The following is a 13,487-nucleotide window of genomic DNA, read 5'->3' as shown; positions in this document are numbered from 1 at the left end:
TCATGATTGTGTTGATGAGATTCACTGGATGATAATAATAATTGTTATTGTAATAATTAATTATGGGCTAGCACTACACACATACAAACACAGAGTTATTGAGTGTTAGTGTTTCTTGTGTTGGTGAGTGTGAGTCTCATAGCACGGGTCCCTCTTGATAGTACTCCTGTAGGGACACCATGATGCACAGTACACACAGGCGTGCAGTCCTTACCTGGCTACATAAGGGTCCATCTCTCTGAGTGACGGGGCTGTTCCTCCAAAGCTGTGTACTGCAGTGCTCTTAGAGAAGCCATTGTTGGCTAGAGGCTGCACACTGTGACCAACATGAGCACCTCTTTCAGGATATCTAAACCTACAACCATTAGTATGCTGCATGGATATACCATCAACACTATACTAGCTTACCTGCTTTGGTAGTGGGTGCTGAATCTCTGACTGTCTCTGTTAGCAGGTTCCACCAGAGGAACAGTATTCTCAGAGTACCCAGACATCTCCTTCCCTCCCACCACTCTAGCAGGACCTGCCTCTCTTGATGGCCCTCCCCTACCAAAGCTCTGCTGTGTGTAACTGCACGGAGATAGTGATGAACTCTGATACTACTAGAGTGAGTGGTTTACCTTGTGTACTGGTCTGGATGTGTGAAGATGGAGTGCTCAGCTGGATCCTCCTTACGCACTCTCTCCACGACACTCTTATGAACTTGACTGGCACACGTGTACCCCACCTATGTGAACACAAGTCAACACACTACATGTATATTATATGGATTCACCATGTCTGCAGCAGGAGGTTGTACATGAGCCTTTGCCTTGCTCCCCTTGACATAGCCATTACTATGATCAGCAGTACCAGAGATAGCTACAACAAAAGGTTCACTACCCTGTGTGTGTGTGTGTGTGTGTGTGTGTGTGTGTGTGTGCGTGTGCGTGTGTGTGTAAGGTATGAGATATACCATCATTATACACCCACCTTCATGTAGCTAGGTGGTCTGAAGCTGCTCTTCATGAGACTGAATCCGGTTGGTCGCCATGTCACATGACCTGGTAGTTCTCCAGTGTGGTTATCGTGTGGGCGGTAGGTGATTGGCTCAATAGTGTGGGCGTGTGTGAACCCACTCTCCTCTTTGTTGCTATGGCTACTGCTATTAGGGCCTGCACAGAGAGAGGGATAATGAACACATACTTAGCTAGTACAGTTGGTATATACCATGTTGTTCTCTGAATGGCTGTCTGAGGAATCGTGTGTTGTATTCAGTAGACATAGCTTTCTCTGTAGCTACAGGATGTTTGTGTAGACCATGATGTGGGTACCCAGCTACCTACACAAGTGAGGGGGTGGAGTGGGTGTACCTAGTGTGTGGGAGGTGCATAGTTACCTGGCGAGTAGTGGGGAGGGTTGTGGGCGTATTATGAGCGTACCCCGACATGAAGGGTGTCACTTTCCCCGGGAATGGATCACTTCCTTGTGGCATTCTGTATCCTGCATACTCACTCTGAGTATGAGTGTGGTAGTTGGCCCTCAAGAGCTCCCTATAATTATAATAGAATGTTACAATAATAATTATAAAAAAGCTAGAGCTTACCCCATGACAGGATTATCTAGACTGTCCAGCTGTGAAGAGTAAGAGAGGGCAGGCCTGAAGTTGGACCCATAACCTGTACCCCTACACACACACACACACACACACACACACACACATCAATGCATGCAGGCTGTATAATTATATAACAGACTAACTTGTGTCTGAAGGTACTAGGCGGTCCAGTGGAGTTAGCGTGGCCGTGGTTGATAGAATAGGTGGTAGAATAGAAGGCAAGAGGGTAGCTTTGAGCGCCATTGCTGCCTAGAACATGCCAGCTAGCCGGCCCATGTGATAGCTTAGACATCTTTCACACACTTGTGTATTACTTTGTTGTCATGGCTACTTTATTCGTTCTATTTAACGCCATTTTATAATAGGTTCAAAATTATATTGAAATTTTTATCGCATATTTAGAAGATCATAAAGTCAATTACATTGTTATCGAGGCTAAGGAGGGCGTGTACGGAATCCGTAAATTCTATCGTTGGTTTCCGTGACACGCCCTCAATATCAATCTATGGAGTGAGTAGCTAGTCGAGTCGACGGCCGACGCTTGTTAATGTTATGGACAAAGAGAAGTTTTATACCGCGATGGGTGGTCGCTCAGTGAGTGCTGCCTCCAAGAGGTCTACTCAGATGAGGAACTGGGACTCCAGCGCCACCAATAAAGAGTCTGAAAGTATTAAACCATCTCGCCTGGTACCCAAGGTTCAGTTTGGAGACAGTGTAGTCTTCTTGGCAGCAGCTCAGAGTGGTGATGTTGAGGAGGTAGAGAGGTTACTAACAGAAGGAGCTGATGTCAATGCCATTAACTCTGACGGCCTCACTGGTCTACATCAGGTGGGGGTGGAGTGGGCGTGTGTGCTGTGTGTGTGTGTGTGTGTGACTCTGGTAGTCATTGTAGTGTCCCTAGCCGTTAGCATTGTGTGTTTGTGTTGTAGTGAGTGGGTGTGCTGTGGATGTTATTACACACTGCACACACGATCTCAGCTCTTGTTTAATGGTCCGTTCTAGTGACTATCACAACACACTCACCGTGTGGTGTGTGTCTACAGTGTACGTGCTTAGGTCGTTATCTACTTGCCTGTAGACACACTAGTACATATTGTTATCAGCCTGCTTTCAACACGCGCTGGCTTTGTTGGCTGTTCCACTGACTAACAATTCCTAATTTGGTATAGATTGACCAAAGGTATGCAGCCTCACAATACAGGCCAGTATAACACAGCACATACCTCCCTCCCCATGCAAGGCCAGTGTATAACATACCTCCCTCCCCATGCAAGGCCAGTGTATAACACAGCACATACCTCCCTCCCCATGCAAGGCCAGTGTATAACACAGCACATACCTCCCTCCCCATGCAAGGCCAGTGTATAACATACCTCCCTCCCCATGCAAGGCCAGTGTATAACATACCTCCCTCCCCATACAGTGCTGTATTGATGATGATTTTGAGATGGTGGAGACATTGGTGAAGCATGGGGCTAACATGGATGCTCAGGACAATGAAGGCTGGAGTCCCCTCCATGCTGCAGCTTCTTGTGGACACAATCACATTGTCAGGTATTCTACTAGCTTGCCCCTTGTGTGTAATGGCTGGCTCTCTTTGTCTGTGTGTGTAGGTTCCTGTTAGAGAGTGGAGCCCATCCTGCACTGGTTAATAATGAGGGAGACACTCCCCTGGACCTCATTGATGAACAGGAGGAGATGGCTAGTCTCTTCTCCACACACATAGAGACACATCACATTGACATGGAGGCTGTCAAGGGGCTGGAGGAAACTAGAATGTTGGAGGATGTCAATAGACTTAAGAATGATCCCTCGCTGACTCCACCCATCTCCTCTGGAGGGGCTACTCTACTTCACGTGGCTTCTGCTAAAGGCTATCTCAGTGTCTTGCAGTAAGCCCCTCCCACACACACACACACACACACACACACACACACACACACACACACTCACACACACACACACACACACACACACACACACACACACACACACACACACACACACATTACACTGTATTTATCTCCCCCACTGTAGAGTCCTGATGAGTATGAAGGTGGATGTGGATAGCTTGGATGATGATGGCTGGACTCCACTCCATGCTTCTGTCTACTGGAGGAACATGGAAGCAGCTGAACTGCTTGTGTCTCATGGGGCTGACATTACACGGACCACCAATGCTGTAAGTGACTGTGTGTGTGTACTGTGTGCACGCCCACACTAACCTCACACTCTGTGTGTACTGTGTGCACGCCCACACTAACCTCACACTCTGTGTGTACTGTGTGCACGCCCACACTAACCTCACACTCTGTGTGTACTGTGTGCACGCCCACACTAACCTCACACTCTGTGTGCACTGTGTGCACGCCCACACTAACCTCACACTCTGTGTGTACTGTGTGCACTGTGTGCACGCCCACACTAACCTCACACTCTGTGTGTACTGTGTGCACGCCCACACTAACCTCACACTCTGTGTGTACTGTGTGCACTGTGTGCACGCCCACACTAACCTCACACTCTGTAGGGTGACACCATAGAAGATCTAGTGGACCCAGAATTAGCTGAAGGACTTGACTCTCTTAAGAAGATCAAAGAAGAGGCTAACAATCGTCATCGCCATTATGCTGTGCCCCGCTCATCAAGACCCTCTCTCAGCCACTCTAATAGCAGAGAAGAGCTCAAGTCTCCTAACCTTCTGCGTAGAAGGTGAGCATCTCTCTACCTTGCATCTGTACTCAATAGTGTGTGTGTGTGTGTGTGTAGTGAGCGTCTCTCTACCTTGCATCTGTACTCAATAGTGTGTGTGTGTGTGTGTGTAGTGAGCGTCTCTCTACCTTGCATCTGTACTCAATAGTGTGTGTGTGTGTGTGTGTGTGTGTGTGTGTGTAGTGAGCATCTCTCTACCTTGCATCTGTACTCAATAGTGTGTGTGTGTGTGTGTGTGTGTGTAGTGAGCATCTCTCTACCTTGCATCTGTACTCAATAGTGTGTGTGTGTGTGTGTGTGTAGTGAGCATCTCTCTACCTTGCATCTGTACTCAATAGTGTGTGTGTGTGTGTGTGTGTGTGTAGTGAGCATCTCTCTACCTTGCATCTGTACTCAATAGTGTGTGTGTGTGCATGTGTGTAGTGAGCATCTCTCTACCTTGCATCTGTACTCAATAGTGTGTGTGTGTGTGTGTGTGTAGTGAGCATCTCTCTACCTTGCATCTGTACTCAATAGTGTGCGTGTGTGTGTTTGTAGGTCCTCTAAAGAACGCTCACTGGCTGTACATCGATTGGACAAGGAAAGAGAGAAGTTTCCCGAGATCATTGACAAAACTGCTGATGTCAACATAATAAGTAACCACAATGCCAATGAATCCACCACCACCTCAGAGGACAGGCTCCAGGAAACACACAACAGGTATACACTCTAGGCACACTACCTCTACCTAATGTACCCCCCCCCCAGTACTAACGATGCCCCACCCCCCAACGCCCTACCCCCTAATGCTATACCCCCCAACGCCCTACCCCCCAATGACCCACCCCCCAATGGACCCGCTACTACTGAAGGAGGGTCTTTCTCCAGTAATGAGAACAGTTCAGTTGACCCATCAGGCAGTGTACTGGAAGTCAGTATTTCCCCTGACATCAGCCCCAACTCTAGTCCTCAGCTTATGGCCAAGATGGCACCAGGAGCCAAGTCTCCTCCTAAACAGCTAGGTAAGTCTCTATACCTCTTTAGAATAGTGTGTTGTGAACATGCCCCTGCAGCAGTTAAGAAGGGAATGTCCCCTAACATGCTCAAACGTGTGGGTCTTTGGGAGAGTCAGAGCAGTCTTCCTACACCGCCTCTAGCCTCCTCCACACCGACCATAGCTACTGAGGCTAAGAGGTTTCCTTTCCAACCACGTACCCTCTCTGATGCCACAGTCATGTCCAGGCCTTCCAAGTGAGTAGCCACTCTATTAACCCCATCACCCCTCACTCTATTAACCCCTCTTTCCCTCACTGTGTAGACAAGATATTGCACAGAAGAGAGCCTCCTATGATGAGCGCAAGCTAAGAGAAGGACTTCCCCCACCCCCCACAGAGTACAAAGCCTCGTCGCTACCCAGGGGGGCCACTGTGACACCTGTACCTGTACCAGTCATCAGTACATCATTGCCTAGAGGCTCTAGGATACACGCTCCACCAGACAAACCCACTCCTGATAAGGATAGACTGGCAGCACCTGATGAAACACTGGAGGGTAAACCCAAGGAGAATGGTGGGTGTCTGCGTGTAGTGTATGGTTGCTCATACCCAGATGTGTACAGTAGATGGTGTGTCCAGCTCTGGTGCTCCCACTCCTGGAGCAGACACTACCGCAGATAGCAGGGAAACTAGTGCTGACTCTACTAACAGAAGTCTGGGGACAGAATCAGAGACAAAGTTAGTGTGTGTGTGTGTGTTCTGTTGGGTGTTGCTAAACTAACAAATGAGTGTTTGTTACATGTACTATCAGTGTGATGATTCTTATCTTGCCTATACAGACGCAAACAACATGCACGACGGAGTAGGCAACAACGTCAACCTACACAGCCTGTGGACAATGAGATAGTGAAGAGATTAATGGCACAGGACAAGCTCAAGGAAGACAAGCTCAAGGAAGTAAGGCCCCCCAATATGACCACACCCCCTCATATCCCTGTGTGTGTGTGTGTGTGTGTAGGAGGAGAAGAGTGATGGTGGCATGAGTGCCTTCAAACCACCATCCAGACCCTCGCCACGTGGTCCACCACACCACCTCAGCGTGCCTCCATGGTCACTCAATACACAAGAGGGTAAGCTAGCTACCTGCCTGTGTGTGTATGCTATGCCCCCCCCCCCCCCCCCCCGTGTACTAACAGTGTGTGTATGCTATGCCCCCCTGTGTACTAACAGTGTGTGACCCCTGTGTACTAACAGTGTGTGCCCCCTGTGTACTAACAGTGTATGTATTTTATGCCCCCCTGTGTACTAACAGTGTGTCCCCCCCCCCCGTGTACTAACAGTGTGTGTATGCTATACCCCCCTGTGTACTTTCAGTGTGTATGCTATGCCCCCCTGTATACTAACAGTGTGTGCCCCCCTGTGTACTAACAGTGTGTGTATGCTATACCCCCCTGTGTACTAACAGTGTGTGCCCCCTGTGTACTAACCCCCTGTGTAGAGTCCAGCCCTGATGCTAGTCCCCCAGTCAAACCCAAGATACTCACTACTACAGAGGATGATGATGATAGAACACCATCACGTACCAAATCAAAGTCTTCTACACGACGACGGCCTAAGAAAGAACGGCGATCCACTGGACTGCCTTTTGAGGTACGGTAGCCTACATACCTGCGTGTGTGTGTGCGTGTGTGTGTGTGCGTGTGTGTGCGTGTGTATGTGTGTGTGTGCGTGTGTGTGCGTGTGTGTGTGCGTGTGTGTGTGTGTGTGTGTGTGTGTGTGTGTGTGTGTGTGTGTGCGTGTGTGCGTGTGTGCGCGTGTGTGCGTGTGTGTGTGTGTGCAGACTGATCATGTCCAACTGTATAGGCGGAGGAGGGAGAGGATATACCAGAGGAGCTGGCCAACATTATAGTGCGCAAAAGTACAGAGCCTAGTCCTGCAGATTCAGGGGATGAAGACTTGAGAGGTCAACTAGCCAGAGAGAAGGAAGTAAGAGAAAGAGTGACTAAAGAGAAGGATGATCTGTTGTTAGTAGTGGAAGGACTACAAGGCAAGGTCTCAGAGCTCAACAGACGTCATGCAGATGCTACTAGAGCTTATGAGCAAGAGAAGAGGGTAAGCTATTATAGTGTATACAGTGAGTGTACAATGTGTCCATGTGTAGGAGGGGGAGGTCAAGGAGGCACGTATTGCAGAGCTGGAGATGAGCACTAAGGTAAGCCTGAACTAATAGTGTATTGTGTGTATTTAGTCCGGCCCACTCACTACAGAACCTACAAGACATGAAGAAAGAATGTCAACGTCTCAAAGATGAGAACAGTGCATTAATTAGAGTCATAGGGAAGCTTTCTCGCTCTCCCTTACCAAGCAGCACTGTCTAGCTAGCTCTAGTCTTTAGTAACAAAGGACGCCACATCTGTTCACATGAATAGCAGTTTATCAAATTCATTCTAATTAGTTGTGCAGTAGTAAACATTGCATGTCATTTGTGTCATAATTCTTTCATATACTGTAACAAAGTTCAATTATTGTAAAGTGTTTGATTGAAGTTTATCAAGAGCTATCCTATATTGTTCATCATAAGGTCGAAGGTCATCTTGACTGACTGTAATGTTGCTAATAGTTTTCTTGACTACTTTCCTCAGCATGGTTTTGAAGGGGTGGACCTGCATCACATTTTAGGAGAAATGCAACAATTAATTATAATCACAACGTTACAAAATACACCAATCGGTTATAAAAATTATAATCTGAACACAGGAGCTCAAAGATAATTATAGCTACCAAACTTTTGTTGAGGGCCATTTTCAGCTATTATCCATGGTATCCTCGGACCATGAGCTCCATGGTATCGCCAAATTGGCAAATACTTTTATCTCTCAAATATGAATTTTGATGACACCATTTGAAGTTTTTTTCTAAGCTTTCAGAAAATCCTAAAAATTTTAACATTGGATCCACGGAATTCAAGTTATGGCATCTAAAAGAGGCTTTAAATCGAGTCATAATTTGCCATTTTTCGGCCTTGGACCATGGGCTATAATCCATGGTATCGCCAAATTGGCAAATACTTTTATCTCTCAAATATGAATTTTGATGACACCATTTGAAAAGTTTTTTTCTAAGCTTTCAGAAAATCCTAAAAATTTTAACATTGGATCCCCGGAATTCAAGTTATGGCATCTAAAAGAGGCTTTAAAATTTGCCATTTTTCAGCCTTGGACCATGGGCTATAATCCATGGTATCGCCAAATTGGCAAATACTTTTATCTCTCAAATACGAAATTTGATGACACCACTAAGCTTTCAGAAATGAGAATGAATACACATCATTTTATGCTTTACGAAAATCAGAAACTTCTTTTGTGTTAAGGTACCTCATCAGGAGAGAGTAGAGTGTTGACCACACCCCTTTGTCCCGCCCTAGCTGTTCGGCCAGCTCTGTGTAGATACATTCCAAAGGTTCTTGGTGGGTCATAGTTGATGACAGTGTTGATATTAGGTAGGTCCATTCCTCGTGCCATAGCATCAGTGCACACCAGCACCTAAGTGGGTGTGGTGTGTGGGATGAGTGGGTGTGGTGTGTGGGATGAGTGGGTGGTGGAGTGTGTGGGGGTGGCCTACTTTAGTGCGTCCTCTCCTAAAGTCTTCGAGAACCTCTCTTCTTTTGCTAGAACTTATTGCTCCTGTCATCTCAGCCACTGTTACTAGACCCAGCTCTCGTAGTAACAAGACCAATCTGGTACAAACGAGGAAATGAGTTGAGTCAGAGTTATAATACATTTCCTAGTAAGGCACTGCATATTATTATTATAATAATGGTACAAGAGTTATTATACATTATATATTCTATATTCCTGTGTAGTTACATGTATATACCTGTGTGCTGTGTCCCTAGTGTTAGTGAAGCAAAGTGCTGCTGGAGATTGTGAGAGCAGGTGCAGTAGAACCAGCGGCTTCTTGCCCACCCCACACTTGACCAGGACCTGCACACACACACACACACACACACACACATACACACACGCCCACGCACACAGGGTTAGGTCACCTCTTCTAGTCTCGTGGGTAGAGTGAATGCTGAGTCAGCATCTGATACACAGAACAGCAACGGACGATTCAGACGCAACACAGAAAGGTGTTCAGGGTCAAAGGTCATTGTAGCGGAGAACAAGAGCTTCTGTACACAAACTTGCTTGACTGGTTGTACCATGAGTGGGTGTAGTGGGTCATGTACATGAGGTAGTGACGAGAGTGTGTGTAGCGTGGTGCTTAGTGGAGATGTGTGTGAAGTGCGGCTAGCCATTAGCTTGGGTAGCCATTGACATTGTGATGCTTGCAAGAGACGATCTGCTTCATCCAGCACAAGATAGCGGAGACATGGCAAGGAACCCCTACACAGTGTGTGTGTGTTGGAGGGGTTGAAACAAAATAATAAATTGTGAGGAACTGCCTTATCTGATCGTAGAATTGGGTAACCACCTCTCCTTATTTTCATTAAATATTGCTTTTGCTTATAAAAATTGACAAATGTTACAGGGATAACTCTTATTAGTTGTCTACTGGTTACAGGGATAACTCTTATTAGCTGTCTACTGGTATGGCTTCTTTTATTATTCACACATACAAAAACAGACGACGAACAGAAAAGAAAAGGCAAACACAGAGCCCGGCCTTGAGAGCCGAGAATGATGGGTTAAAGAGTCTTTCAAGGTGCACCAACCCTCCCCATTCATCTGTGCATCCAGAATCACATACAACTAGCACAATGAATAAGCTATTCCAATATAAATTATTGATCTGACCTTGAGGGAGGCTTAGGTACAGGCTGTATTGGTTTTGTGGTGATAGTAGCTGATAATGGGGATGGGTCTATGTGGTTCTTCTAGGTGGCAAGCACAAAACAATCATAATTTTGGTTCTTAGTCAAGATGTAGTGTGTGTGTGTACCTGTCAATGTAATGAGTGAGTTGCACTGGAGTGGTGATAAGGATGTCCATACTGCTGGCCAGGGGGTAGTAGGTGGGGTCAATCAATGTTGCTTCCTCTGAAAGAAGACCAGCTTTTAATTGTGTGCCATGAGTTAGAGATAAGAACACTTGATGAACTTGAGAGGCCAGCTCTTGTGATGGCACCACCACCAGCGCCCTCACCTGCACACACACATGGTAACACACACACACAAGGTGGTAGGATACCTGAGGGACCACTCTGGTCATTAGAGCAGCTACAATAGGCACAACATAGGCCAGAGTCTTGCCACAGCCGGTAGGGGCACACACCATAATGTCAGGGGGAATTTCCCCACCCACACACATTAGGAGGGGACTATGAGTGGAGGACAGGACCTCAGGAATAACATGAGCCTATACATCAACATAACAGTCGTGAATTATGAGTGGGCAATTAGTACCTGTACAGGGAAACAAGAGTCAACTCCAATCCTTCCTAGGTTTTTGAGCAGTGCCAGAGGGAGCTCCATCAGCGCCCTGTGTGTGTGTGTGTGCATGCGCACGTGGGTGTGTGTGTGTGTGCGTGTGTGTGTGTGTGTGTGTGTGTGTGTGGAGGCAGTGGGCACCTTGAGTGTGTGAGTATGTCTTGTTCAATGAGGTGCTTGGTCCAAGCCACGCCCTGGCCAGGAACAGACGAGCCCTCCACTTCAGCTCTGGACATCATGTACACGTACACATGCACAACAAGTTAGTTTTCAGCCACGTGGATGAACTTTGAACGTCGCAAGCAGCGATTTATTAGTGGGCGGGGCTGGTAGGTATGCGGCGACTCATTGGCGCCAGTTATTGTACTAACTGTTGTGGTGGGTGCGACATTGATTGTATATTGCATTGATTGATGCAGCTACCGTACCGGCGGTAGAGTCTAGTTATTTTGAGTGAAGGACAACAGAACTGCCTGTAGTAAACGCAGACAACAAGCCACTATTGTTGGAACCGAAACACTTGTAAGAGCTAGAGAAGAATATCAACACTATCGATATAATTATATCAAGTACTTTACATCGTCTGTGGCCCCAAAGCAAGATTAATTTGGTAAGAGAACTTAGTTAGTAGGGTCTCTCGGCTGCTAGCTAGACGGCCTTGAAGGCTGTACTGTATATACATGTACTAGATTAGTTTATGCATTATAGTTTGTACCAGCCCCTCCCCCCCTCACCCTCACATATGATCCATAATTTTATAGTTACAAGCCTAGCTCAATAATTGTAGGACTGTATTGTGTGGTATTGTGTGGCATTGTGTGGCATTGTGTGGCTGCTGTTTTTCTTGTTTGCAGACAATGAATAGATCTCTAACAAATGAGTCAGTATTCAGAATAGAGGTGTCTCTGTCTAGTCGGAAGAGTTCGGCTATTGTGATGCGTACTCAGGCCCGACTCTACACTCTGGACAAAGGCCCCACTGTACCCACACCCAGTATGTTGAGTGGACTGGTACTGTGTACACACATATTTAGAGCTGGTCATAACACAGACTGTACTGCTAGTATAGTTCATGTGTTGACTGCTTTGTCTACAGATACTCAATGGAAGAGCTTGGCATATGGGGCTCCATGTATTCAACTCATGCGGGAAACTACAGAACACAATTCTCCGTTCCATATTAAAATTGTGATAGCAGAAGTCGAGTCTGGTAAGATGACGTGTGTGTAGTACAGTGTATAATTTCCCCTTTTGTAGGCATATCTCTTTGGGAGGCAGAGGTGACTGACAACAGTGGCTATAATGCTATGCAGACAAACTTTCACACATTCTCTTCCAATGGAAAGACTTTTGCAATTCAATTTGCCAAGTAAGCCTCTTAACCCTTTAACCTTACCCCCACACACTGTCTGCAGTGCAGAGGAGGGCCAACGTATGCTCGAGAGCATCCATGACTTGTTCCTTCAGAAACAAAAGGCCGAAACTGTTACCTTTGATAACAAACCTGACCAAGCCATCTTTAAGAAACCAAAGAGCTTCAGGAGACTTGGCAAAAAGGACATTTCTGCACCTTGCAACTTCAAGCATGTGTCAGGTCAGAGGTCAACACTTATTGGTGTGTCTTGTTGACCCTTGTGTGTGTAGGTATCACTATTGGGCGGACCCAAACATGCGAGGATGAACTGAGAGGTACCATTCAACGAAAGATGCGTTCAATGTCACTCTCCAGTCTTGTTTCTCGTGGGGGTAAAGCTACGGAGGGCAAAGGTCAGGAGGATGGTGGTGAGAGCAGCCCTGGACAAAAGAAGTCCTTCCGCAACAAGTTTGGTTCTCTCAAAGTCAACAAGAAAAGAGGTCTTGTGTGTGGGTGTGGGTGTGGGGTGTGTGGGTGTGTGGATGTGTGTGATGACAGTATTGTGTGTGCAGGTGTTGAAGAGGTTGGAATGTCTCTGCCCTCTCATGGTAGACATACATCTCGTCCACCACTAACCAGCTCTACCTTCCAGTCTGATAGAAAGAGTCCGTCAAGATCTCATTCTCTATCTTCTAGTGAGTATAACTCTGTAGCTAGGCCCACATTATTCCCACTGTGTGTGTGCAGGTGATCTTCTTGTCTCACCACGAAGACCCTCCGGCTCTTCACTGGAGAGAAGGCACACTGTTCTAGTGGAGGGAGAGTATAACTATGTTCCTTACAGACAATCTGCTCAGCCCTATAAGAGTGGACCAACCAGCCATTATCAAGTTCCCACTCAGAACAGAGCAATAGCAGTTGGTCAATATCCTCCCAGACCTTATGCTGTGGTAGCCATTGGATCACAGCCTAATCTCAGCTCTCATCACCAACCAGTCTATGATGTACCAACCTCAACTCAACGAAACAAGTACCATAATATCAAGCTTGGACAAGCTCGATCAATGTCACCATTAAAGGAGCCACCTGAGATGTCCCCCTCTCATCCTGGGTCCAAGGTGGCTCCCCTAACATCTCTCGTAAGACAAGAGGCCTTCAGGGAGGGCCCTGTTGAGTCATTAGTTAGCAATAGCTCCAACTCCCTACAAGACAATTACATTGATGCCATGGATAAAGCTTTGGAACAATTCGACAGCTTGCTACAGCCACCACAAGGAAACAAACAGCAGATCATACAAACTTCATTGTAATGTATACATGTATATTATTATTGTGCATAATTATTTTTATTGCTTATAGACCGATTTAACTCTAATAAAATAAAAATTTTAAATGCCGTGTGATTATTATTTAAGAC

The 13,487-nt window shown here is 46.4% G+C and overlaps 4 protein-coding genes across 6 annotated transcripts; 2 read left to right on the top strand and 2 right to left on the bottom strand.

Annotated features, from left to right (window-relative positions):
* Positions 1-25: 25 nt before the first annotated feature.
* Positions 26-1,945, bottom strand: LOC135344447 (stabilizer of axonemal microtubules 4-like). The gene is made up of 10 exons (XM_064541654.1): positions 1,741-1,945; positions 1,586-1,666; positions 1,379-1,532; positions 1,210-1,321; positions 973-1,154; positions 776-883; positions 621-727; positions 409-570; positions 215-355; positions 26-166 (listed from the first exon to the last, which is right to left on the bottom strand). The coding sequence occupies exons 1-10, from the start codon at positions 1,887-1,889 to the stop codon at positions 106-108; spliced, it is 1,257 nt and encodes a 418-aa protein (XP_064397724.1). The 5' UTR covers positions 1,890-1,945; the 3' UTR covers positions 26-105.
* A 121-nt stretch (positions 1,946-2,066) lies between these two features.
* On the top strand, positions 2,067-7,833 carry LOC135344427 (protein phosphatase 1 regulatory subunit 12A-like). 3 transcript variants are annotated; one of them, XM_064541621.1, is made up of 16 exons: positions 2,067-2,425; positions 3,021-3,151; positions 3,211-3,489; positions 3,635-3,779; positions 4,128-4,309; positions 4,847-5,008; positions 5,057-5,310; positions 5,365-5,539; positions 5,607-5,857; positions 5,907-6,021; positions 6,123-6,240; positions 6,302-6,413; positions 6,782-6,933; positions 7,147-7,395; positions 7,445-7,495; positions 7,551-7,833. In XM_064541621.1, the coding sequence occupies exons 1-16, from the start codon at positions 2,150-2,152 to the stop codon at positions 7,659-7,661; spliced, it is 2,763 nt and encodes a 920-aa protein (XP_064397691.1). In that variant the 5' UTR covers positions 2,067-2,149; the 3' UTR covers positions 7,662-7,833. The 3 variants fall into 3 exon arrangements, with proteins under 3 accessions (XP_064397691.1, XP_064397690.1, XP_064397688.1); XM_064541620.1 differs by having other exon boundaries at positions 5,362-5,539; positions 5,910-6,021; XM_064541618.1 differs by having other exon boundaries at positions 5,362-5,539.
* On the bottom strand, positions 7,712-11,019 carry LOC135344429 (ATP-dependent RNA helicase DDX51-like). The gene is made up of 9 exons (XM_064541623.1): positions 10,859-11,019; positions 10,694-10,769; positions 10,479-10,646; positions 10,231-10,433; positions 9,332-9,674; positions 9,160-9,266; positions 8,905-9,019; positions 8,658-8,825; positions 7,712-7,946 (listed from the first exon to the last, which is right to left on the bottom strand). The coding sequence occupies exons 1-9, from the start codon at positions 10,954-10,956 to the stop codon at positions 7,806-7,808; spliced, it is 1,419 nt and encodes a 472-aa protein (XP_064397693.1). The 5' UTR covers positions 10,957-11,019; the 3' UTR covers positions 7,712-7,805.
* A 56-nt stretch (positions 11,020-11,075) lies between these two features.
* Positions 11,076-13,466, top strand: LOC135344428 (uncharacterized). The gene is made up of 8 exons (XM_064541622.1): positions 11,076-11,327; positions 11,572-11,710; positions 11,813-11,926; positions 11,974-12,085; positions 12,132-12,310; positions 12,361-12,570; positions 12,643-12,765; positions 12,818-13,466. The coding sequence occupies exons 2-8, from the start codon at positions 11,575-11,577 to the stop codon at positions 13,378-13,380; spliced, it is 1,437 nt and encodes a 478-aa protein (XP_064397692.1). The 5' UTR covers positions 11,076-11,327; positions 11,572-11,574; the 3' UTR covers positions 13,381-13,466.
* Positions 13,467-13,487: the final 21 nt, after the last annotated feature.

This window comes from Halichondria panicea, chromosome 11 (assembly GCF_963675165.1).
Source record: "Halichondria panicea chromosome 11, odHalPani1.1, whole genome shotgun sequence".
In the NCBI taxonomy this organism is placed as follows: Eukaryota; Metazoa; Porifera; class Demospongiae; order Suberitida; family Halichondriidae; genus Halichondria; species Halichondria panicea.
Note: the sequence above shows the minus strand (reverse complement) of the source record. Positions and strands in the feature narration are given on the sequence as shown.